At 43.0% G+C, this 27,383-nt stretch overlaps 2 protein-coding genes across 2 annotated transcripts; one reads left to right on the top strand and one right to left on the bottom strand.

Annotated features, from left to right (window-relative positions):
• Positions 1–9,713: 9,713 nt before the first annotated feature.
• On the bottom strand, positions 9,714–13,639 carry LOC308284660 (H-2 class II histocompatibility antigen, A-U alpha chain-like; the record flags this gene model as incomplete). The annotated part of the gene is made up of 4 exons (XM_080725352.1): positions 13,538–13,639; positions 12,683–12,934; positions 10,175–10,456; positions 9,714–9,844 (listed from the first exon to the last, which is right to left on the bottom strand). The coding sequence occupies exons 1-4, from the start codon at positions 13,599–13,601 to the stop codon at positions 9,714–9,716; spliced, it is 729 nt and encodes a 242-aa protein (XP_080581478.1). The 5' UTR covers positions 13,602–13,639.
• Positions 13,640–16,868: 3,229 nt separating this feature from the next.
• Positions 16,869–27,348, top strand: LOC308286196 (H-2 class II histocompatibility antigen, E-Q beta chain-like; the record flags this gene model as incomplete). Its single annotated transcript, XM_080727156.1, has 5 exons — positions 16,869–17,061; positions 17,677–17,890; positions 22,515–22,582; positions 24,473–24,586; positions 27,320–27,348. 5 exons carry the CDS (start codon positions 16,869–16,871, stop codon positions 27,346–27,348), a joined length of 618 nt encoding a protein of 205 aa, XP_080583282.1.
• Positions 27,349–27,383: the final 35 nt, after the last annotated feature.

Genomic DNA, 27,383 nt, shown 5'->3' with positions numbered 1-27,383 from the left:
CAATGGGAAACCACCGTCTATTTTGGGGGTGTGTGGAGATGGCGGAGCCACCGACGCACGGCTAGCTGACAAAAGGAACGCCGGACACGAAAACGGCGGATGAAAATAAACTGCAGGTCCACGTTTTCAAAACGCAGGCTATGAAGGAATACTTGAGGCGGTTGCTTTTTGGTGACCCATGTTCAGACTTTCTTTTTATAGATATAAATTATTGAACACAGCGACAGTGTCACTGTAAGCTCACTCGACCTGGGAGAGAGAGAGTCCAGGCCAGGCCAGGCCTTCTCTAATGGAGCATTTGAAGACTAACAGCCCCACCTTCTGGTGGGAAAGAGAACTGCTGCGAGAAAAGCACACTGATACCCAAGACGCCTTTTGTTTGCTTGAGAGGAGGTTCAAAATGGACCCTTTTAGGTCTGTAACTCTGAGAGTCATGGAGGGGTGGAGGACCACTTTGCACCATTTTCAACTCATCTTCATGTAACTGGCCCTCACTAATAGTCATTATATGGTATCATATGTTTGTCTACGTGCAGGGGTGTCACACCAAATCCAGGGCCCTTGGGATTCACTGCGGGCCCCCATGAATGTTCTTCATAGGGGAAGGGGTTTTAACCCATTTAGACTGTAACGCATTATTTTGTGCTTTAACTAGTGAAAAATAGCAGATCTACAAGCTCACAGCGTGACAGAGTGCTGTGCTGCGAGCTTGTAGATCTATTTTTGAAAAATCTTGAAAATGTGTGCAATTCTTGCAATATTTCAAATCCTATATAGGCATGTTTTCACTACAGTTCCGGAATTTTTCCTGCAAAATAATTAGCATAATCATTTTCAACTTGCCGGGAGTTTTGTTTTTTGGGTGTTTTCACATGAGCAAAAATGCTGGCATAGCCATAAAATACATCGTTTTCACAGAACCATTGTCGCGGTATGAAAGTCCGTGTTGCCAGACTTTGCAAGAGAAATAAGCAACCAGGTGTACGAAAATAAGCCCCAAAAAGTGATATTATCTAGGCCACACAAGCAATTTAAAACTATAAGCATTGCCACATCAGCTACTTGACAATTACCTATCTAAAAGATCACAACAAATAAAACGCAGCCAGAAACGATCAATACAAGCAACTTTACGGAAATCAAGACCATAGTCACTTATAATTAGCAGACATGGCAACGGAACCTGCAGTGCGCACCACACTGTCTGGACGCTTGCTAAAGCAGCAGCGACTCACTTCTGTTTGTCTCTCTTTTTCTCTCTCACCAATTAATGGATTTAACAGGTTACAAGAAATATTCTTCATGAAACAACACATGTGAAGGATCGCTTATGCAACGTGTTGCACATCATGACATGTGGGATTGTGGGCTTGTTTTTTATTTTTATTTTTTACGCGTCACCGATGGATGACCAGACTGTATTCCTCGACGCTCGCTGCTCAGTAAAACACTTTACGACGAGAAACTATTTGATGCAGCTCTTTGAGTTGGTAGCTTCCAACTTTCATCACATCACATGAGCGCATTGCGTCCCAATCAGACAAAAAATAGGCTATAGCACCGTAAAAAGAGTTGGTAAAGATTCCAGCTTTCATCACATTACGAGCGCATCCCGTCTCCCGTTCTCCAGACCAGACTTGTATCAAAACCCACACAGCTTAATTACAAATAGGCTATAGAATAGCCTACAAATAAGTTGAACCATGAATTGAGCAAACTTGCATTTCTCAGCACTGCGGCCGTATAGGCTGGAGATTGTAGAAAGAAATAGACGTCTGTCTTCTGTGTTTGGCAGGCTTTCATAACATTCAAATGCAATATGGATTCTGAAGCTTTCAATCCCAATTACAATGCTTTAACTGTTAATATTGGCTCATTGCATGCACCGTCCGAAAAAAGTAAAAATCACGGTATGCCGTTTTCACTGTGGGGAACTTTCTATTCTCCCAGTACTTTCAGCAAAAATTACTAGGTATTTTGCCGTTAAATTTTGGACTCCAAAACTCACGGAAGACAAAATAAGTGGCCGTTTTCACATGGCGTGAATTTAAAAATTGCCGTCATTTTGGAAAAAACTTCCAGAAGTTTGACTCAGTGAAAACGGGGCTTTAGTTTTTGTTTGTTTTTGATGTTTCTATGTCAGTGGTGTTCAAACTTTTTCATGTGAAGGACCCCCAAAATGATAAGTATTTGGCCACGGAGCACGGACCCCCATCTCAAAGTATTTAGTTCCAGGGACCTCCCAAGAAGCAAAATTTTAGTTACAAATGTTCGCTTAAAAAATACATATATTCAAAGATTTGCACACATTTTCACGACTTTTCAAAAATAGCAGATATACAAGCTTGCAGTGAGCTTGTATATCTGCTATTTTTTAATCGCTAAAGTATAAAATAATTAAGGCCCCTCCACCTTGGACCCTGGTAACTCAGTCCCACTTTCCCCCCCTTTGTGCCCCTGATTACCCGGATGCCTTTTGTGATACAAATAAATAACCATATCACTGCTAACGGACACTGTTCTCTGTACTCCATGTCTAAAGCCTAATCCCATAGAGCCCATGTTTCCAGGTTTAACCAAATATGCAGATATGCAATTCACCATTGCAACTTACAATGTGGGCATCTTAGCAGGCGTAGCGGAGTTTCCATTGAATGTGTTGTTGATATGCTTTGTTAAAATGGGACAACTTTAGTTTTTTACAACAAGGGTTCATATTTTAGATTGTAATTAGAGAAAAGAAAAGATGAGTGTTAAAATGTTTTCATTTACTGCTTTCTATTGTTTTAGCTTTGATTTCATTGGGTGGGGGCATGCGTACAACGGCCGGACTATACCAAAAAACGCGTGCGTATGCGTGCGCTGTCTTTGTGTGTGCGAAAAGCACCTGGCTACACCAAAGAGGGAGTATATGTGCGGAAGACCAGATAGTCTGTGTACAAAACGCGTACGCGTGCTTAAAAAATAGAACCGATCCTATAGGGAATGCGTATCCGTGGTTCGCGCTATCCGTGAGCCTGGTGTAGCTGGCTGCATTGATATACATTGGATCTATCCAAAACGCGCATATGCACGCATACGCACTGACGCGTGTAAAAAGGCTTGGTGTAGCTCGGCCGTATGTGGCTAAATATGTATTTTTAGACACGATAAGCTGGCAATTTCTTTGTTACTATTTACACCAGCCCCCATAAGTACATCTGCCCATGAAAGATTGCGGTGTATCTTGGGAATGGGCTTATTGTGTCTAAAAATACATATTTAGCCACTTGCATGCATGCCCCCAACCTGGGGGCATGCATGCAAATAAAAATCGTTAAAATCACTAAAACAATAGAAAGCAGTAAATGAAAACATTTTAACACTCATCTTTTCTTTTCTCTAATGACTATCTAAAATATGAACCCTTGTTGTAAAAAAAAAAACAAAGTTGTCCTTTAATGAGTGACAGGTGTCCTTGTCTCTGCAGCTCTTTAACCCATCTGGAATGATTTTATACTTTATCTACAAGCTTACAAGTAGATCGGCTAATGTTCCACTCAGAATAGGGATGCTAGGGTTCAAGTGGTTAATGTAAAAAACATGATCCTATCACAAAAAGATTTGGCGGCCCCCCTGTAGTAACTCTGAGGACCCCTTGGGGTCCCGGATGCCCTGTTGAAGACCCCCGCTATTATGGTATGGAGCACTGTTTTACACCAGTGGTTCTCAACCTATTTCTGGATCAGGGCCCGTGCCAAGGGGTCAGATGGGTGGGCCCAGTGGGATTCTCAGAGCTTAGTTTGTTTTAATGAGCAATCAAATCGCTTGATCAATCAATTGATTGTGTTCCAACTTGGTTCAATGGAACTAACATAGTAAGGTTCCTTTGTAGCAGTATCACAATCACATATTTTTATTATTATTATTTATTTTTTATCCTGCGATTTTGTAACCCATTGCATCCATCCATTCCAACCAGTTCCTTTCCCCTCCATCAGGCGCCCCGGCTGGCCAGAGGGAGGCAGTATAGAGGATTACAGGATTACTGCATGTTTTTTTTTGTGAGGGTACCTACCCTAGGAGATACGGGGAGAACATGCAACGTCTTTTTCAAGATTTTAAAGGAGAGAAAAAAAAGGCCATGACATTATTATTTTTTGTATTTATCTATTTATTAAACCCTCACTATGTAACTTTCTTTAATGAATACAATGTAATTCCGTCCATCCTGTGTGGTAGAGTATGTTAATACAACATGACTCATACAGTTGGGGACATTTAGATGGTGTCAGTGTCATGTCTCACCTTCACACAGGATCTGACATGAATTCTGACCTGATGGTCAAGTCATTTATCCCCTGAGCAAGCAGGAATGGGCTCTATTAGCTCAATGGTAAAAATATGTCAGCACTTGTGCAGGAAACTGGGGGAGAAGAGGAAAGTTAGTTACTGTACATAACTTTACTTTTATATTATCATCAAAATCCCATTTGTTGCAATACCCTCAGGGCCCACCAGAGGGCCCCCGGCCCGCAGGTTGAGAACCACTGAACCACATACATACACACACGCACGCACGCACGCACGCACGCACACATACACGCACACACATAAGCACACACACTAAAATCACCTTTCTATTCCGTTTTAAATGCTTGAGTCACCTTTGTTTTCATTTGTATACTTTATTATTTTATTGCGTTCCGTTTGATGCAGACAATGTTACCAAGATGAAGAAATGTTTTTTTTGTTTATCCACTTTAATCCCAGCATCCTTAACATGGGAAAAGATTTCGCACAAAATAGCCGATCAACGCGTTGCGCGCCGACGCGTTGTGAGCTTGTCGATCGGCTCTTATCTACGAAGGCTTTCCACTCAACGGAAAACAAAAAAGACACTAGTGTAGAGCCCTGATGGACCCCGCTCAACCACATGGGGTTGAAGTGGTTAATCTGGTTTGTTTATGTTTGTTTTATATTGATGATCACATGGTTACATTCAGGTCAAACTATGCTTTTTTTCAAGATGATGATGATTATGATGATGATGGGAGATTTCTTTGTTAAAAAAAGGGAAGAGAAAAATGGAGATAAAATGCTGCTTTTGTTTTATTATTATTATTATTAGTATTATTATTTATATTTGTATTGAGACGGGGAGAGATGGGCCATTCAGAGTTGAATGTACAGACAGACAGACAGACAGACAGACAGACAGACAGACAGACAGACAGACAGACAGACAGATACTGACTGTCAGCAAGGCCTGAAATGTGAATAAAAAACAAGTTAATTTAAAAAAATATGTTGTTATTGCTACACCATTCTGTGACTCTCTCTCTCTCTCTCTCTCTCTCTCTCTCTCTCTCTCTCTCTCTCTCTCTCTGCAACACGTTGTGCTGTCATTTTTTATTTGTAGTTATATGTTTTGGTCTTACTTGCATTTCGTCCCACGTCGTCCTACATAGTCCCACTCTATAGTAACTAGTACTATCAGAACATAGTCCCATGTTATTATTTGAACCTAATCGGGAGATAAGCGACCGTCACGTCGCATACACAAACTTTAGAAGCAGGGACGTGCTGGGCCCCTGATTCAGCCCGTGAAAAAGAGTTTGAGAGGCCCTCATTGCGCGTTATAGAGAGAGATCTCTCTCTATAGCGCTGCTGCTACTCAAAGATTTGCCATTTCAGATCATGACAAGTGACAAGCCAGTGGGCCAATTACATGAGTTATATTTTGTCGTTGTCGGGTGGAAACCATGTATGTCCAAAACCGTTTATTTTGTATTTATCATTTTAAAAATGATTTAAACTAGTGAAAACAGACGATCTACAAGCACACAACGCCTCGCACCGCGAGGCGTTGTGTGCTTGTAGATCTGCTGTTTTCACTACTTTTGTGCAACGGCCTTGTATGATGAAGCAGGGCTTTACTTTGCGAAAACATTTATACATTTGAAACTTACGAGGTTTCTGCCCGACAGTGATGATTTACTTTGTTGGCCGCCCAGCCCCCAAAACGGAACGAAGGCCGACATTTTATATTAATTTCTTTCCTAATGGCCGGCCTGGACCGGCCGGGAATGAACCGGCCGTTCGGGAGTTGTCCCGCTTTTCCCAATGGCCAGCATGTCCCTGTTTAGAAGGCAATGGTAGCCAATCAGGAGGGAATATGGGAAATGGGACAGATCCATGTTGATGACATGACTTTAGAGATACTGTGTACCGCTTTGCGTGATTTTAGGCCAAAATCTGTAGGAGCAGTGTCCAAAAATGAATTTTGCTAAAATCAGCCTGATGGTGGCGCTAGAAGAGGGCTATGTGTGAAATGAGGTTGTGATTTGCCATCCATGGAGTGTGTGTGCAAAGTTTGGCATTGATAGGGCCAACGGTGGCAGAGATATGACTAGGTCTCGCGTGACATGACGGACAGACTGCCAGACAGACAGACAGACAGCTGGTGGAGCTTCTCATAGTAACTGTGACCTGACTGTTGCGACCTGACCTGCTGTACTATTAGTGACCTTATGTGACTCCTCAGGATGTACGGCTGCCTTTTCACTAGATCTAACTGTTCACCAGAGAAGAAAATCACTCTCTTTTTTTCATCTAAGGGAGGGGTCTTTTATTGAGGGGTGTTACTGGAGAAAATGTATAAGACCTTTTATAAAATGCCATGACCCTCCCTCTCAATTGGGGGAAAAATCAGTGACCCTCCCCAAGCATTAAAATAAAAAAGATTGACCCTCCCCTACAACATGACATTTACCACAGTAAAATTATGCCTAAAACCTAAACTTAGTTATTCCTATTAATGGGCTAAAGCCACAGTAGCATCAAACAACATTTCACTTAAATGTTAGCGTTTAACTATGCATAATATGACATAAAAGCATTAATGTGAAGTGAAAACTAAAGTAATTGTGGGTCCGCCTGTGTGTGTGTGTGTGTGTGTGTGTGTGTGCGTGCGTGCGTGCGTGTGTACTGCAGCCCCAAAGGCATTAGTCCACCCCCAGCACCATGACAGATCCTATAGCCTGTGGTGACCGTAACCCTGACAACAGAGGCCTGTGGCCAAGCATGCAAAGTAAACTCAGAGTAGGAAACGGCCCTGTAATTTCACTTCCTTAGTTAGTTAACTGCTTAGTTAGACAGAGTCCACCAAAAATCGCTTGAATTTGGGTTAAGTGCAAAATGGCCTCCTTCGTCACTCTCTTCAAATGCAAATGGTCGATGCCTGTGTGCAAGTTCAATTGCTCAACCCATTGATAGAGAAACATGCAGACAAAACAGACAGACAGACAGACAGACAGACAGACAGACAGAGGTTCCTTCATTTTATAATAATAACAATTTAGGCATTTAGGAGATGCAGTGCAACATCATTTTCCTCTAGTCAATAAACAAACCAAATAAAAGTCACAGACTAGAGTAGCGGCCTCCAGTAAACTAGGACACCAGGCTGTTTGGATCAAGATGTCTGCTTTTAGTAAGTGGGTGTTGTGTAATAATTCAATAATCAGGAATGAGGAAGTGAAATTAAAGGGTTGTTTCCAGTGAGAAGCTTCAGTGGTTTCGATCCAAACTCGTGACAGTTTGATCACATGACCAACGCCTGTTTGGTTTCAGCAGAGAGATCCAGGGGCGTCACAAGGGGGGGAGGGGGGGGGGGGGGGACTGATCTACCAGGGCCCAAGGTGGAGGGCCCTTAATTATTGTATACTTTAACTATTGAAAATCAATAATCATGCGTTCCCAGTCTAAATGGGTTAAACCCCCTCCCCCTATATGAAGAACATTCATGGGTGGCCCGCAGTGAATCCTTGTACCCAGGGCCCAGAATTTGGTGCGGCTTGGATTGGATGAGAGTCTGTGTTGACTTTAATGAACACATGCTGCGACATGGGTGAACATTCTGTTAAATATCGCCGATCCACAAAACTCACAGTAAACACATTGTGAGAGTGTAGGCAGTGAAGAGACTTAAACTCAGTGAACACATTGTGAGTGTGAAGGCCAGAGAAGAGATTTGGGAACAGAACAGCATTTTAGCAGCAACGCGGAACGCAGCCTGGAGGCAAGAAGTGAAACCTCTATGAACGACAACACTCTGAAACCTTAACCACACAGACGCGTGGGGAGGCTCAAATTAGCTGACAGAGTACAGCATTTTGCAATGGGCCTGGTCAGTAGCGCTTTCGAGGCTGGACGCGACCAGACGCCCTGTGGCCAATATATTTCCCACATGCACGTGCAAGGACGGCACGGAACAGTGCTTGCTTGCGCTTTGCATGCTAGAATGTGTCCCCAATGATTTGAGTTACGACGCGCCATATAACCTATCTAATGACATGGCTATTTGCATCACACGTTTACCAGGTTTACCGGTGAGTGGGGTCTAGTCTCAAGCCCAGGGCCCCAGGCTACTCTGCTTCAAAGCAAACTTTGTTTCTCTACTGTAGCGCTGTATTTTCTAAATGAATTAAATGAAACTAGAAAGTAAAATACTAAACAATGCAAATATAATTAAGACTTAGACTAGGCTTCTAAATACCCACGTCGGGCACATGAACACGTGATGTCAATAAATGACCGTCCGCCCTGAAAAGAAAATCCCAAAGCACTACTGGGCCTGGTGTACAAGATACACTACACCTGCAAGATACCCATGTACCTGTCAAACTACTTCTTAAAGGTCAAGGATGTACACGATTACAACACCAGAGGCAGCTCCACTAATCATGTTCAACCTAGATTTAACACTAAACAAGGCTCTACTGTAACTCGTTCTCCTGCTATACCATCAACATGTGGAAAGCCCTTCCACAAGCCTTTAAAGGAGAGCAAATCCCTAGCCTCCTTCAAAATTGGTATGAAAATTAATCATCAGGCGGCTGCTCGTGACTTGTAAATAGATTAAGCCCCCATGCTTCCACCCCCCTCCCCTTTTTTCTCCCCTTTTTCTGCTTTTGTAATTGATGTTATCCAATGTAAAGTATTATGTTCTATCCGTCTGTCTTTCACTGTTATATGAGATACTTAAAGTGGTTCCTGTGTAAATAAGCCGTAAAGCTTACTAGGATCTCCTTTTAGTTGACCTTGTACCTTTTTCTATTGCAAACTGCTAATAAACTCTTCAATCAATCAATCAATCAATCAATCAATCAATCAATCAATCAATCAATCAATCAATCATTTACTGTTCTCTGCAACTCAGCAATAGGCTCTATCTATGCACAGCAGCAGGGGGAGGGTAGCTTTTCTCAACTCCCATCTGACGATCTGAGATGAAACTGGATGTTGTCAAGGATAATCAGATCTGAATTTAATATATTACGGTATGAATACTGTTTTTCAGCAATAAAGCACAAAAACACACTTTAAGACCGGTCTTTATTTATTTCTATGTTTTAAACAGAACAAAAGTTGTTCAGTTTATTAACTTTTGACCAGTTTGAGGCTCTTTGAAAAAGAAAGCACATTTTGTTATAGAATTGTAAAAACAGTGTGAAGCTGAGTTAACACACACTATGCTACATGCTTTGTGCCACATATGGTGGACTTGGTTGTTTCTGAACATATTTGAATAGGATAATTATGCTCATTTGAAACGTGTAAAAAAAAAAGCACTTTTAGCACCCCTCAGGGTCTGGTAAAGGGTGTGGAGAATAAGAAGTTAAAGCCAGGAACACACAGCAAGATAGTTGAAGTGCATATTTCTTAAGACTTTAGTTGCATTGGTTTCCTTTGATGAGGAAGAAGGTTCCCATGGCAACCCCCAGCAGACCCAGGGTCAGCCCCACCCCACAGAACACAGCTGGACCCATGCTGGGTGGAGCTGGGATGTGATGGTCCACATCTGGAGAGAAACGCACGCACGCACGCACGCACGCACGCACGCACGCACGCACGCACGCACGCACGCACGCACGCACGCACGCACGCACACACACACACACACACACACACACACACACACACACACACACACACGATACATGACTCATGATTCATGATTCATGATACAAGATACATGTTACAAGTGTATGTTTCATTTTAATTCAAACTTCTCGTCTTTCTTTCTTTCTTTCTTTCTTTCTTGAAATGAATAAATTAATTGTTAAATTGTTAAATTATGTATTCATTCATTATAGATAATAGTGTTTATTAATCCGGACAGTGTTCTTACCCCACATCATGGTGTCAGGTTTGGGCAGTGACGTGTGGTTGACCATACAGCTGTAGATGTCTCCATGCTCTGGTGTGAACTTCAGACTGGAGAACTGGTAGAAGGTTTTGTCTTCTTTGCGGTACGGGACGCTGGAGGTGATGTTGGTGGTCAGGTTGAGGTTGTTCCTGGTCCAGGTGATGTGGACCGGGGCAGGGTAGAAGCCTGTCACACGGCAGATGAGAACGTTGTCCACTCCCAGCTCCACCTCGTGCTTGGTGTAGAGGTTGCCATGAGGAGCTTCTAGAAGACAAATGAAATACACAAAGACCCAGGGTCAGCCACACACTGAACTGGTCTTGGATCTGAACCACAACTGGAGAATGGAGATTAACACACACACACCCACGCACACACACACACACACACACACACGCACACACACACACACACACACGCACGCGCACACACATTTTTTTATTTAATTTTTTATTTTCTGAATATAAAACTAAACCTGACAGTGCATTAGCAATGGTGAGTATCAGGCCTATACGAGAGGTTTTCACAAATTCTTCGGTCCGGACAGTGGAATTACTCAGGGAGCATCTGACCTTGCCTGGCTCCAGCCCATAGACCCGCCCACTCTCTGAGCGGACTGGTTCTCTTGGTCTGGTGTTGTCATATGACGCTAACGTTTCTCTGGTTTAGGCAGAACCAAGCCAATGAGAGTCGGAGCCTCGGAGGAGGGGGTGGGTCTAACTAGGGATGTCCCGATACCACTTTTTTGCTGACCGAGTACAAGTACGAGTACTTCATTTTGAGTACTCGCCGATACCGAGTACCGATACGAGTACAATTAATAATACAAAATGTCTTTAAATTACGCTTTTCTTTTTTTTCCCCTTTTTTATTATTATTATTTTTTCATCAGATGTTCCTCACTTTCTGGCTGTATATAACACATTAAATTGCATTGCTTTCCCAGAGCATGTCACAACTGCCACACATTTCACTTTCTTTTCAAGTTTAGCCCATGGAAATTCCTCTAATGAAAAAAGTTTCCCATTCAGTATTGGCAATACTGCCCTTCATTATTCTCAAGGCAAAAAACACACCATGTCACTCTTTTTCAATTATATTCAATAACATTTCAACATTTCTGCTCACTTGGTTAATGGCATATTTCTTTAAAAGCAGAATCAATAATAGGCCTATTTAGAGAAAGAGAGTCAAGAAATGTGTTAGTGGCTGCCAAATATGTTTTATATACCTGTTTGCTTGTTTCTCTCGCAAAAAAGGCAACACTTTTCCTCAGTTCGCTTGTTTCTCTCGCAAAAAAGGCATTCTTTTCCACAGTGCACAGTGTTGCTAATGCTAACGCTAAAACTCCGGTGGATGGTCATTTTAAACTCTATAAAGGGAACTAAAAATGCTTTCCTTAGATCGACAACAAGTGTTGTCCATATCTCCTACTCCCATGGACTTTACTACTCCCATGGACTTTACTACTCCCATGGACTTTACTACTCCCATGGACTTTACTACTCCCATGGACTTTACTACTCCCATGGACTTTACTACTCCCATGGACTTTACTACTCCCATGGACTTTACTACTCCCATGGACTTTACTACTCCCATGGACTTTATTTGGAAATATCTTTTGTTGTTGTTTTTGGAACGATGTTCAGCAATGTGAGACGTGAGTTCACGCACACACGCACGCATGCACACACACAAACGCAAGCACACACACACACACACACACACACACACACACACACACACACACACACACACACACACACACACGCGCGCGCGCACACACACACACACACACACACACACACACAAACACACTCGCGCTCCTCCTCTCTCCCTCCCTCCCTCCAGAGAGAGAGAGAGAGGCGAAGCGGACGCGGAACACACGGGGTATCGGGCGCTTTGTGAGCAGTATCGGACGAGTACGAGACTACGAGTACAGCAAAATAGGCCGGTATCGGGGCGAGTACCGATACACTGAGTACCGATACGCCATCCCTACGTCTAACTTTTGAAAATCAACAGAAACAGTGGAGGGAGGGGGAGCTCAGCCAAAGCTCTTAATTGCTCCCTTTGAACTTCAAAGGGGGGTTGTGCACACCTCGTTAGCATCAAAGACAATGACCTGTTTGATGCCTGTCATAGAGGGGAGGGGGGGGGGGGGGATGTTTTTGTGTACACAAGTCAAACACAACCCCTCCCACCAGATCTCTTGTGATTGGGAATTTCAAATTTCAAATCCCCTCCCCTTTGAAATCTCTTGTCAAAGGGACAATGTCAGACTCAGTCTGAAATCAGGCTACATCTGACCAAACTTTGCGTGTGTGTGTGTGTGTGTGTGTGTGTGTGTGTGTGTGTGTGTGTGTGTGTGTGTGTGTGTGTGTGTGTGTGTGCGTGCGCACGTGCGTGCGTGTTAACATTGTCTTTTTTTACAGGGGGGGAGGTCAACTAAATAACTTTTTTATTTTTTATTTATCATTTCTGTACCTTGTGTTAGTGGTGGGTTCTTCATGGCAGAGCGAAGCATCTTCAGGTTGGCTTTGCAGGCCTCCTGCTGTCCCACAGCAGGCGGATAATTCCAGGTGATTGGATCTACAAACGGAGGCACAGGATTCTCCCCCTTCCCTTTGTTGTAGTCTGCGTACCACATCACTTCACCATCCAGTCCAAACATGGCCTCTTTATCTGTGTTTTCATCTGGGTCTGAACAGCAAGTGACTCCAATATGCTTATGGAAGACTGTAAAGAAAACAAAGTTAAATATATTATAATTATAAAAAGAGTAGCCTAACACACACACACACACACACACACACACACACACACACACACACACACACACACACACACACACACACACACACACACACACACACACACACACACACACACACACACTGACACGCATTACATGGATAGTTTTTTGAAGTTTGTCTAACACATTTTTGGACACTGCTCCTACATATTTTGGCCTAAAATCACACAAAGCGGTACACAGTATCTCTAAAGTCATGTCATCAACATGCATCTGTCCCATTTCCCATATTCCCTCCTGATTGGCTACCATTGCCTTCTAAAGTTTGTGTATGCGAGTGGCGGTAGCTTATCTCCCGATTAGGGAGTCTTACTCATAGCACAGTCTGCAGAGCATGTTTCACTGCACACGTTACTAATACAACCTCTTTGAATTAATTCATTAATGTATTCATTTATTTAAAAGTACAGTAGATATACAACCACATTTCATACAATAACTATAGGTGTGTAAAGGCATTATGTTCTATGGTAACAGTAAAATAAAAATGCATTTTTTTTTTATAATAACCAATGTGATGTACTTACTGCCTGGGATTGTTTTGATACCAAGAGAGGAGAGGATGAGGAGGGTGGCTGTAATCTTCATCATGAACTGAATAAACAGATGATAATAAACAAGGTGTTCACTTCAACAGGAGCTCTGGAGTCTGAACCACAAGGACGTAGGGTTTGTTCTGTACTTTAGAGGAACCAGCCAATCAGATTATAGATGTGCTGTTACATCATCTGTATCCAGGAGGACGACTGTCTAGAATTTTGAAGGTAAACATAAAGGCCCTCATTTATCAACGTGGTGCAGATAAAAATTTGAGCATACACCGAAATTTAGGCAAGTGTAGGGTCAAATCTCACGTCAGGTTCTGAGGTGGTGTAGGATTCATCTTACATCTCTTATTCCATTGTAGACATGCAGGGCAGCATTGTCTAAATATCTGACACATGTATCCACTCCAAAATATATAGCTAACCCACTAATAAATAATAAATAATCCCTGTGAAAATATAACGTTTTATAAAAGCATAGGTAGTAGGCTATAGGCTACTGTATATGGCTATCATGGACATGGACATGCACACCGATTTTATTTCCAAGTTACAATGACAAGCAATTATAAATTATAATCTAGCGAGATGGAAGCAATCTAACAATCTAAGTGCTTTAACAGTCATTCGGATAAGATTGTTGATCCGGCTCAGAAGATGCAATAGGTCAGGATACGGCCGCTTATGCAAGACACAAGCATTTTGCGGAGTCGAAAGCGGTGCGGCGCTTCTTTTCGTGGACCGTGAGGTATCCAACTAAGTGAAGTGTGTCCTATATGTAATGGAGTATCCAGCGCTCCAAACCTTCAGATTATGACTGCCTCCTTGTCAGTGTATCTCTCAGGAACATCGCATGCATGGCAGCCTGTGGTTTATGGGAATAAACCACAGGCTTAAATTAATATATTCCATTTGTGACAATGACTGGTGTGGTGTCACTCATGTAGGCTGCAAGCATACTTTACAGAACAAATGGTAATAATCGTTCCACAGTGAACCAAATGCTGCTGGGCTTGGTGGTGTGTGCGTGCGTGCGTGCGTGCATGCGAGCATGTGTGCGTGGTCTGTGTGGAACGTGGACATGGTAGTGAACTTGAAGCGTGCGGAGTAAACTCTCTTCTATTGGCTATTCTTTCGTTGTTAGGTCATATTCGGGTTGTTCTAGTCGTAAAATCGGGGCGTTTCGAGAATAATTAAGGGTGTGTTATTTAAATTTCAGCCTGCGCATTTATCAACGCTGGGATCAAATGTACCAGGTGTGTCTATTTAGGACGTGTTAGTAAATGCCACGTGAACGTTGGCCTACGCAAAATTTGGGGAGAAAAATACACCGTTTTTTACACTCCATTGATAAATGAGGGCCAATGAGAACAAGGAAGGAAGGAAGGAAGGAAGGAAGGAAGGAAGGAAGGAAGGAAGGAAGGAAGGAAGGAATGCATTCATTCATTCCTGTAACAAACAGAAAGAGACAGAAAGAAAGAAAGAAAGAAAGAAAGAAAGAAAGAAAGAAAGAAAGAAAGAAAGACTTTTTTTTTAAAATGAGTACAGATGCCTTATATGGATGGGAATCTGTCTTATTTTCATGTATCCTGGCATAGCAAGATAATGCAGTCTAGTCTACTTTACAGACATAAATATAATTCAATAGGTAACACAATGCAGTGTAACATGCAATATGCGTGGCTTGCTTTTAACACATTCCTCATGTTGTCCCACGGCTGCCATGGGGTGTCTCGTAGACCTTATGTGTCAGGAGGATTATCCTATAGGCACCCTGATCCATATGGGACTCACAAGATCATTTGTGTGCCTATTTGGATGTAACAAAATCCAGTTTTGGCATCTACAACTACCTTAAGGGGTCCTAGCCTAATTTACAGTACACTAATTAGACCGAATAAGCCGTAATAAGAGATTTGCTGCTCACAGTCAAACAGACAGACAGACAGACAGACAGACAGACAGACAGACAGGCAGACAGACAGACAGACAGACAGACAGGCAGGCAGGCAGGCAGGCAGACAGACAGACAGACAGACAGACAGACAGACAGACAGACAGGCAGACAGGCAGACAGACAGGCAGACAGACAGACAGACAGACAGACAGACAGACAGACAGGCAGGCAGGCAGACAGACAGACAGACAGACAGACAGACAGACAGACAGACAGACAGACAGACAGACAGGCAGGCAGGCAGGCAGACAGACAGACAGACAGACAGACAGACAGACAGGCAGGCAGGCAGGCAGGCAGGCAGGCAGACAGGCAGGCAGGCAGACAGACAGACAGACAGACAGACAGACAGACAGGCAGGCAGGCAGGCAGGCAGACAGACAGACAGACAGACAGACAGACAGACAGACAGACAGACAGGCAGGCAGGCAGGCAGGCAGGCAGGCAGACAGACAGACAGACAGACAGACAGACAGACAGACAGACAGACAGGCAGGCAGACAGACAGACAGACAGACAGACAGACAGACAGACAGGCAGGCAGGCAGGCAGACAGACAGACAGACAGACAGACAGACAGACAGACAGACAGACAGACAGACAGACAGACAGACAATATACTGCTCATTGTGCTCAAAGAAATTAAAGGAACAAAATGTTCTCTTAATTTATTTTAGTATAGTATATTGTAGTACTGCTCTAATAAATTAAGGGAACAAAATTACCTAACACAGTGGAGATCACAAAGTGATGTAGTTTTGGTTTGATGTCTGCCTGGAAACAAGTGACATGGGTGAATATTGTTTTTTCATTGGTTGTCAGCATTCAGTTCCACACCAGAATGTCAACCGATCAACACGACTTCAACTAAACTCTGAAACATCTCAACTCATCAACACTTCAACTAAACTCTGAAACATCTCAACTCATCAACACTTCAACTGCATCTCAACTCATCAAAACTTCAACTGAACTCTGAAACATCTCAACTCATCAACACTTCAACTGCATCTCAACTCATCAAAACTTCAACTGAACTCTGAAACATCTCAACTCATCAACACTTCAACTGCATCTCAACTCATCAAAACTTCAACTGAACTCTCAAAAATCTCAACTCATCATGACTTCAACTAAACTCTGGCTCTGTGTTTCACTGAGTTTCATCTGTTTTCATGGAACAGGTATTGAATAACAATTCATTTATTCAGTCTGTGTTGGCCTTATAAAAATATGATAAACATGATCGTTAACATTTTCCATTTCCTATTTCCAGGTGCATTTCCATTCTGTATGGTTGCAGAGTGTGTGTTTAACTCCAGTGAGCTGCAGGACATACAGTACATAAGCTCATATATGTTCAATAAAGAAGATATTACCAGGTGGGACAGCAGGGTGGGGAAGTTTGTTGGCTACTCTGAGGTTGGTGTGAAGAACGCAGAGAACTGGAATAAAGATCCTGCAGCACGGGCTCAGATGAGAGCAAACCGAGAGGCTTTCTGCAAACACAACATTGAGCTCTTCTACTCCAATGTTCTGGACAGGAGAGGTGAGCTGATCTCAGAACAGCACTCAACACTCATCACCTCATAAACAATAACATGTAATAATAATAATTACTATTCACTGATGTTTACATTGATATTCTATTATAAAACATTACTTTAGGTGTTAAAAACACTTCACATCCTCTCGAGTAAACTTTTAAGACGGCATCTTGAAATGAAATGTAGATGTACATCCTTTAGACCACTGTTTCCTAAAGAGTGGGTCTTTTTTTTTTGTGTCACTTAACTTTTCAATTTTCAATTGTTATTTATTTTTAAAAGATTTTCATTCCCAAAATCAATGCTTTTTCTAAGTAATTTCATAAGTAAATAAAAGGAAAATTGAAGAATTTCCACAAATTAGTAAACAAATGTTTGAGAATGAGTGAAAACAGCCGATCTACAAGCTCACAGCGGCATTCAGCGATTTCTTCTAAAACATCTAATCTCTATTTTGGGTCTCGACCAGAAAAGTTTAGGAACCGCTGCTTTAGACCTCTGGCATTGGTATTCTTTACTCATTGTCTAGTGTAGACAATAAGTGCAGTATTTAAATCCTTGCATTTCTTAAGTTTTTCTTTTCTTTTTTCTTCATTTTTTTACTGATTTTCCCCCAGTGGAGCCCTATGTGAGACTGACCTCGGCGACGCCTTTTGATCCCACACACACACACATGCTGGTGTGCAGCAGCTACGACTTCTACCCCAAACGCATCATCGTCACCTGGCTGAGAGACGGAGAGCCTGCCACCTCTGATGTCACCAGCACCGATGAGGAGGCTGATGGAGACTGGTACTACCAGTACCACTCCTACCTGGAGTACACACCCAGGTACACACCTAATAGACACCTACACATAGAAATACACACCTCTACTCGTACTACCAGTACCACTCCTACCTGGAGTACACACCCAGGTACACACCTAATAGACACCTACACATAGAAATACACACCTCTACTGGTACTACCAGTACCACTCCTACCTGGAGTACACACCCAGGTACACACCTAATAGACACCTACACATAGAAATACACACCTCTACTGGTACTACCAGTACCACTCCTACCTGGAGTACACACCCAGGTACACACCTAATAGACACCTACACATATAAATACACACCTATACTGGTACTACCAGTACCACTCCTACCTGGAGTACACACCCAGGTCAGTATTACAACAGTACACACCAGTACACACCAGTGCAGACTAGGGATTGAGCTTGTTCATTTTTATTGATAATGAACACCTTATTGATCCTGCTTATTGAGCCGGGCTTTTATTGAGCTCACTACTGAGTGTTTTCTAATATTTTGGGGCTAAGATATGAGACGTCAAATTCAGAACATAACTGGTATTTTTTTTTTTTATTGGCCAGTTATTGTGACTGTGAGTTTGTGGCTGACCACCATCTATGAAGATGACAATCGACAAAAGTAACAAATACTGTCATTAAATATCATTAAAACAATCATTAATTAGTGTGCAATAAGTGTCAAATGGCTTTATGAATAGTACTGTAATAATTTATTGATGGCCGCCTCTTGTCTTGATTGTTTAAACATGACGTCATGCTATACTTGATAACAAGCTTGATAAGCCCTAAGCTTATTATATTATTATATAGCTTATTATATATTATTGATACCGGGTACTCAATACATCTATTATCGGGTTATCGAGCTACCCTTGTTTAGGGCTCCATCCCTACTGCAGCACATGTGCCATTGTGGCAGCCAGGCATGTGCACGCATAGACATCAAAGGGGGCTTAAGCCCCTGCTTCAGACCATGGGTGCAGTATTTACCGTAATTGCCGGACTATAAGCCGCAGCTTTTTTCCCATGTTTTGAACCCTGCGGCTTATACAACGGTGCCGCTTATATAAAGATTTTTACAGCTAACGGCCAGTTAATTCGTTTTACAATTGTCTTTAACAAGGATTTATATATAGATTTATACAGCTAACGGCCAACAGGGGCGCTCTAGCGGGAAGCAGGAGGGACACCTGCGGCTTATAGTCAGCTGCGGCTTATATATGTAAACATTCGTTTTTTTTCTAAATTTAGCTGGTGTGGCTTATATTCAGGTGCGGCTTATAGTCCAGCAATTACGGTACTATGGTGAAAGAAACACAACTGCCCTCCTTTCCATACCATACCCGAAGGCATGCATTCAAGAGAATTGCCTTCTCCTTACTCTCTTGTACTTGAACGCAGCATTCATTTACAGACAGTAGAAAGAAATGCCCTTGTGTGTAAAAGACCATGCCGCACCTTGCATCTCCGGAAGCTTGATTATACTGCCCACCGGTACTACAAGCTCACAGCGCGTCGAGCTCGACATGTTGTGAGCTTGTAGATCGGCTATTTCATGTGCACGAAACTGCATCCATAAGGTAAAAAGATAAGGACATAAGCACTCTTCATTTTCAATCGTATTTGTCATGTACACTTAAACCTAGTATTCATTTAAAATGAGATATTCCTCCAAATCTGGCCAGAAATCACATAAAACAAATAAAAGAAAACATTGGACATTTCAGCCCCTGCCCCTCAAAGTTTGCCAGTTTCTGCTACAAGCAATAAGCAGTCGCTTAGGGCCACAACCAGACTAGAGCGACAACCACTAGGGGGTTGTGCTGGGAGTTTGGTTTGTTACAGACATAAGACATATTTATGTTATGATAAATAGGCTATGGGAAGGGAAGCAGGGAAGGCACACTGATGATGCAATACATGCCAGACAGGCTGGGGGAGGGGCACAGGAACCTGCTAGGAAACAGAGCACATTATGCATAGTGTACTCTAAAGTCCCAAACACACAAAGGTGTTCCATAAATCACACTGAAATAACCCCTGAATATAAGCAAACTGTAAATGTAACTCACAAAACACTGTGGCCTTACTGGTCTATGTGCGTGTGCTGTGAGTGGCTGGAGGGAGAAGTGAAACACACACGCATGCATGCATGCATGCACACACACACACACACACACACACACACACACACACACACACACACACACACACACACACACACACACACACACACACACACACACACACACACACACACACACACACATTTTAGAATTTGACAATTTCCGGGTGGACTTGTTTTATTGCTGGTCTTGTGTTGTAGTCTGTATGTGTCTGTGTTTTTGTCTGTCTGTGTATTTCTTTCTAGTTGTTTCTGGCACTTGTTGCACATTACAACACATTTATGTGTAAACAGACAATAAACTGACTTGAACTTGAACTTGAACACACACACACACACACACACACACACACACACACACACACACACACACACACACACACACACACACACACACACACACACACACAACATTATGTGACAATCATTTGATTACAATAAATGGGGGTACGTTTATTGCAATCACTCTAATAAATGTTTCGTCTTAGGAATGCGACAAATACTAACTATATAGCCTACATATTGAACTCAAGTCTCCATGGCATGAGTAATCAATAGAAAAACTGTCATTTTGGGGGTGAACTACTCCTTTAAAGTCAATACAGACTCTCATCCAATCCAAGCGTCTCACTGCTGACACCATCAGAAGTATTCAAACAGGCGTCATAATGTGATCAAACTGGTTTGGGTCGAAACCTGCACTCACCGCTGAAACCTCTCCCTGGAAACTCCCCAAACTGTAGGCTATACTTCCCCATTATTCACTGGCTGTTGTACAGCCAATCAGGATTATTGTTGTACGACGTGTCAGCAGTTACTAGAGGAGAGAGTTGGAAACAGGGCCTGCATGTCAAGGACCCCCCAAAATTCATATTTTACTTGGCTGTGGACCACCATCAGAGAATGTGTACAAAATAAATGCAATGTTTTCCAGTCACTCACACGCTGTGAGCTGTTATTTTTTAATAGCCAATGTGGATGAAGTGGCCAAAATTATTAAAATGTTGTATTTAGCTGGGGACCCCCTGGAACCCCCTCAAGGACCCCTGGGGGTCCCCAGTGCTGTAAGTAGACCAGAGGTTAGAGAAGTGGACTAGTAGCCTGAAGGCTGCCGGTTTCCAAACCCTGGACAGATGGAACCATGTCTGTCAAAATGACAGAATGACAAGCAGAGGGCTGTCAGATCAGATGGCAGCTAGAAGATAGAAATCTGTCAGTATGTCTGTCTGTCTGTCCGTCACGTCACACTTTGCCCTACTCATATCTCCACCACCGTTGCCCCGATCCATGCCAAACTTTGCACACACACTCCTTGGGTGCCAAACAACAACCCCAAATTTCTCACATGGCCCTCTTCTAGCGCCACCATGAGGCCGATTCTTGCAAGACACATTTTGGAAACTGCTCCTACAGATTTTGACCTAAAATCACGCAAAGCGGTACACAGTATCTCTACAGTCATGTCATCAAAATGCATCTGCCCATCTAGCGCCACCATCTGGCAGATTTTTGAAAAACACATTATTTTTGGACACTGCTCCTACAGATTTTGCCCTAAAATCACGCAAAGCGGTACACAGTATCTCTACAGTCATGGCATCAACATGGATCTGTCCCATTTCCCATATTCCCTCCTGATTGGCTACCATTGCCTTATAAAGTTTGTTTATGCGACCTGATGGTCGCTTATCTCCTGAAATAGGGAGTCTTACTGGTTGCGACCGTAGGTCGCACTTACTACAGAAAGCTGCTCGAGGTGTCCGTCCGTCCGTCCGTCCGTCCGTCCGTCCGTCACACACGTCACACGTCACACTTTTGCCCTGCTCATATCTCCGCAACCGTTGCCCCGATCCATGCCAAGGACCCCCGGAGCTCCAGGGACCCCCAGCTCCCTCGGGGACCCCCAAGTGTAAAAAATGACCACATGTGCAAAAATTACCAAATGACCACCCCAACGGGGCTGCTCACGGGGCATTCCCGGGGACCACCCACTCCTGGTGCTCCAGAACGGATGCAAAAGTGGTGGCGCCCCCAGTGGAGGACCCCCTGCCACTGCAGCTCACATAAAATGCCGTAACTCGGGCTAGGAGCGACCGGGAGAGCCGGGGCCGGTACCTATTCGTCCGCCTTGGCGGCGCGGAGATCCCACCCCTCATTTCTCACATGGCCCTCTAGCGCCACCATGAGGCCGATTCAGATTTTGCCCTAAAATCACGAAAATCACTACACAGTATGTCTACACTCATGTCATCAACATGGATCAGGAAGATTTTGGAAAAACACATTTTTGCTCTATTTGTGGAGATAAGTGACCTATGGTCGCTTATCTCCCGATTAGGGAGTCTTACTGGTATTCTATGGAATGTTATTGTATTCTATTAAATTCCATGTTGTTGTATTCTAATGTATAAAAAAAGTGTGTGTGTGTGTGTGTGTGTGTGTGTGTGTGTGTGTGTGTGTGTGTGTGTGTGTGTGTGTGTGTGTGTGTGTGTGTGTGTGTTACAGATCAGGAGAGAAGATCTCCTGCATGGTGGAACACTCCAGCCTGACCGCGCCCATGTTTATGGACTGGGGTCAGTCACTCTACTGTAACCTACTGCAGGGGTTCCCAAACTTTTTTGTCTCAGGGCACCCCATAAATATTTTCTTAATCTGAGGCACCCCTACATTATAATTTTCACTCCCAGCACCTTATATTTATAGCATATCGTCGTTGTCGGGTGGAAACCTTGTATGTCCAAAACCATTCGTTTTGTATTCATCATCTATAAAATGTACTAAACTAGTGAAAACAGCAGATCTACACGCATCGCGAGGCGTTGTGTGCTTGTAGATCGGCTGTTTTCACTACTTCTGTGCAACGGTCTTGTATGATGAAGCAGGGCAAAAGACGTACACATTTGAAATTTTCTGCCCGACAGTGATGATATTTTAGTGATTATGTTGCGAGAGATAATAGCCATTTTGGTTAAAACTGACTGAAAATAACTTTGTACTTTTTTTTGTATGTTTAAAATTATACAAAATAATATTTTTCAAGTGTCCAAGTAAATTCCAAATATTATCAAATCATCTTGCGGCACCCCTGGACTGCCGTCATGGCACCCCAGGGTGCCCCGTCACCCACTTTGAAAACCCCTGACCTACTGTACTGTACTGTACTGTACTGTACTGTACTGTACTGTACTGTACTGTACTGTAACTGGTCTCTACCGTTATCTACTGTACTGTAGTAACTGTAATCTATTTCTCCTCAGGTAGTAGTTAGGGGTTAAAAGGGATATTTCACTTTCAAACATGTTTGAACATGTTTTAATGTCTCGCTGTGTCTTTTGTGAGCTCCTCAGGCAGTTTTAAAGTTGCTTTATAAGGCTGAGTAGATGTTAAAATGAACCCGAACACGGTGGCGCTGTCGCCTCACAGCTAGAAGGTCCTGGGTTTGATTCCCGCTGGGGGGCGCTGTGGGCTTGTTCCCTACTCTGCGTCAGCGCCCATATCCTAGGTGGGGTTGGCGAAAAAGCCTTTCTGTGTGGAGTTTGCATGTTCTCCCCGTGTCCACTTGGGTAGGTAGCCTCACAAAAAACATGCAGTAATCCTGGTCTCTATACTGCCTCCCCCTGGCCATCCGGGGCGCCTGATGAAGGTTCAAGGAACTTGGAATAATTTGTTCCTTCCGCTACGTCCTACTGGGGAAACTCCTCCCTGTCAGGTGAAAAGAACAGGCTTGGACTCCTCATGCATAGAAGGAAGCATGAGGCCAGCCTGTTGCTCTCCCCAGGTTGGCAGAGGGATTGTAGCGCCCAGGATTACATTAGACAATTGACACCAGGTTACAAAAAAACTGAAAAGTGTCTTGCACTTTAGCCCCTTTTCCACTGACATGGCCCAACACCACACCACTCCACACCACCCACTTGTGCCAGGTTTTCCACTACAAAGACCTGGGAAGAGTGGTGTGAAAGTGGTACTAAACGTGGTACTAAAAAATATCCATTCCAGAGTAGGTCTGAGCTAGGCCAAACAGGGCCAAACACTCCATAATGACAGATCACTCATATGATAATAGATAATATTGGGTTATAACCACTATTATAATCTATTATAGTATATTATAGTTATCATAGTAATACATTAATACTTTATAGTGTATTATAATCACAGTTATAATCTATATTATAATTAGGATAGTTGTAATACAAATGTATATTATAATCACAGTTAACATGGTAATTTTTTTTCTTACCGATAGGGGTACTTTTGTGTAATGGAAAATGTAGTTATTTTTATGTGGTGCGGTGTAGTGTCGTGTAGTGTGGTGCTAAAGCTGCAGTCGAAAAGGGGCTTTAGACAAGTAGGCCAGGGCCTGAGCTTGAACCAGGGACCTTGTGTCTCCCAGACAGCCTCTCTATGGTCTATGGCCACCAGACAGTTCTAATACTACTATTTGGTTGTTCCTTTCTCAGACGACTCCATGCCAGAGGCAGACAAGAACAGGATCGCCATCGGAGCATCTGGACTGGTTCTGGGCGGGGTCTTGTTCCTGTCTGGGATCATCTACTACCGCTGGAAGAAACACGGTATGCACTATAACTATTTAGAATGCTTTAGACCAGTGTGGTTCCCAACGTTTTCAGGCAGAGACCACGACTCAAACTAGTGAGAATATCAGATCAACAAGGGCACACTGCGTCGCTTCGCAGCTTGTAGATCGTCTATTTTCACTACTTCTTAATAATAATAATTATTATTTATTTATAGATTTTTAGATTTGTTTGTTTTACAATTTAGGCCTATACAATTATTTGTATAGAATTATTTTAATAATTAATCTTTTGAAATATGTATTATTTTTAATTGTAGGAAAATAAATTTGTTTTCAGGCCAAGGACCCCTTAGCTGAGAGAAAGATGAAGCAGGGACCCCCACTGCAAATTGCATGACATTGTGTGACAGAAATAGATTTCATAGATAGCTTCAGAGACTTGACTGACAGCACTATCATCAGTCCATGTTGGATTCATGTGTATTAACTGTAGTAACTCTGAGGACCCCTTAGGGGTCCCGGAGCCCCTGTTGAAGACCCCTGGTAAGACTGCCTTAATGCTAGGGTGTCTAGTGCTCTTGAGCCACACTGCGTGATGTTGTGGTCAAACTGACCGCTGAGCTTGACCTTGTGATTGGTTACTGCAGTCTCACCCACACAGTGGGGTTCCATCACCATGTGCTTTGTCTTGTAAGATAACACACTGTGCTTTGTGCTTTCTGTGATAACCATGTCTTGTTTATGTCTGTCTGTCTGTCTGTCTGTCTGTCTGTCTGTCTGTCTGTCTGTCTGTCTGTGTCTGTCTGTGTCTGTCTGTCTGTCTGTCTGTCTGTCTGTCTGTCTGTCTGTCTGTCTGTCTGTGTCTGTCTGTCTGTCTGTCTGTCTCTCTGTCTGTCTGTCTGTCTGTCTGTCTGTCTGTCAGGACGTGTTCTGGTGCCGACAACTGAAGGTGAGAATCTTAGGCTCCTCCCACTCATTCACTTCCTCTTCCTGCTACACTCATCCACATTCACTTCCTCTTACACACAATCACATGCTTATAATACCTCCATGCTTAATAACTCCATCAAGCAACTTAAAAAAAAAACAGGCATGTGCAAACACATACAGTAATGTATATCAAAGTAGGCTTGAGCCCGGCCGGGAGCGTGTCGATATTGCGACGTAACATTTGTTTGACGTCGCATTAGTTTGACGCTGGTGAATGCTAATGTGGTGAAATGCTAACCTGCCGATGCTGGTGAATATTAACCTGGTGAATGCTACTATGCCTAAACCTAACCCAAACCCTAACCCTATATATCCTCAGTAAAACTATGCCTAAACCTAACCCAAAAACCTAACCCTTGGTCGAACTAACGAAACATAGAAATGTCGAGATTTTACCCTTGAGCCCCATGACCTTGTACTGGTCGGTAAAAGTGTCCCCTCCAGACCATGAATGCAGCATTTCCTACAGTGAAAAAAATGCAAATGCCCCCCTTTACGTGCCTGAAAGCAGTATTCAAGAAAATTGCCTTTTTCCAAACTCTACTGAACTTGAATGTGTAGTAGTCTTCTATGTTCTAATAATTGCCCTCTGTGTGGAAATCCATGCCCGGCTGCTCCACGTCTCCATTAAAGCGTGATTACACTTCATGGAGCGTGAGCCACAAGCGCGACACGGTGTGAGCTTGTAGATCAGTTTTCGATGTGCGACTCCGGAAAATAACAAAGCATATCGAGGCGAGCCATTAAATTGAAACCAAACCCAGTCGAGCACACGTCCAGGCGAGTGGTCTGTCTTCATGTGAGACGGATAAGGTATTGTGTGGACAAAACAAAGTATCATTTACCCTTCATTTCAGTCATGTTTGTCAAGTAGGGGCCTCTCTCTCTCTCTCTCTCTCTCTCTCTCTCTCTCTCTCTCTCTCTCTCTCTATCTCTCTCTCTCTATCTCTCTCTCTCTCTCTCTCTCTCTCTCTCTCTCTCTCTCTCTCTCTCTCTCTCTCTTTCTATCTCTCTCTATCTCTCTCTCTCTATCTCTCTCTCTATCTCTCTCTCTCTCTCTCTCTCTCTCTCTCTCTCTCTCTCTCTCTCTCTCTCTCCCGCTACAAGCTTGTAGATCTTCTATTTTGACCAGATTCTATGAATGTCTTCTAAATCCTTCTTCTAAATCCGTGGTTCTCAAACGTTTTCATGTCAAAGACCCCCCAAAATTACATGTAGGCCTAATTGGCTGCAGACCCTCATCTCAGAATATGTTGTTCCAGCCTTCCAGGGACCCCCCAGAAGCAAATAATTGAGTTACTAAAGTTCGCTTTTAAATATATATATATTCAAAGATGAAAGGAGAGCATGTGGTGAGATGAAACAGGGTGAGAAAAGGAGCAAATATTTCACTTTGAGACGTATCAATAATCTGTATTATCTGTGTTAACACAAAACCTTTTGTATGAATATTATTCAGTTTGTGGAGGAATTATTATATACAGGCCTAAGTAGCACCATCTTAATTGGAGCTGTTCCTCTAAATCTGGATATAAATGTGAATAAAATCCCTAAAAGTTCCCCTCAGCCACTCACTGTCCCTCTAACTTTCCCCTGTTTGTGGAGCACACTAAAGCCAGGGGGAGATGTTAAAATGGCCCCATTTCATTTCTGGGGTCATTTTAAACTATTTTAGATTTTTAAATTATGTTAACTGGTTTAATTTTCACACTCTAGTGCATTGTCTTTTCACAGAACAACCTGCCATTCTAACTGTACTGGATGTTTGTGTTTACAGAGATGCAGCCGGCCGTCGCTGCCACCTAGAGGAGAGAGGAGGGAGTACAAGTGTGTCCCATCAG

This window comes from Nannobrachium achirus (genome assembly GCF_963921795.1).
Source record: "Nannobrachium achirus genome assembly, chromosome: 5".
Taxonomy (NCBI): Eukaryota; Metazoa; Chordata; class Actinopteri; order Myctophiformes; family Myctophidae; genus Nannobrachium; species Nannobrachium achirus.
The sequence above is the reverse complement of the archived record's forward strand: the minus strand, read 5'-3'. Positions and strand labels throughout refer to the sequence as shown.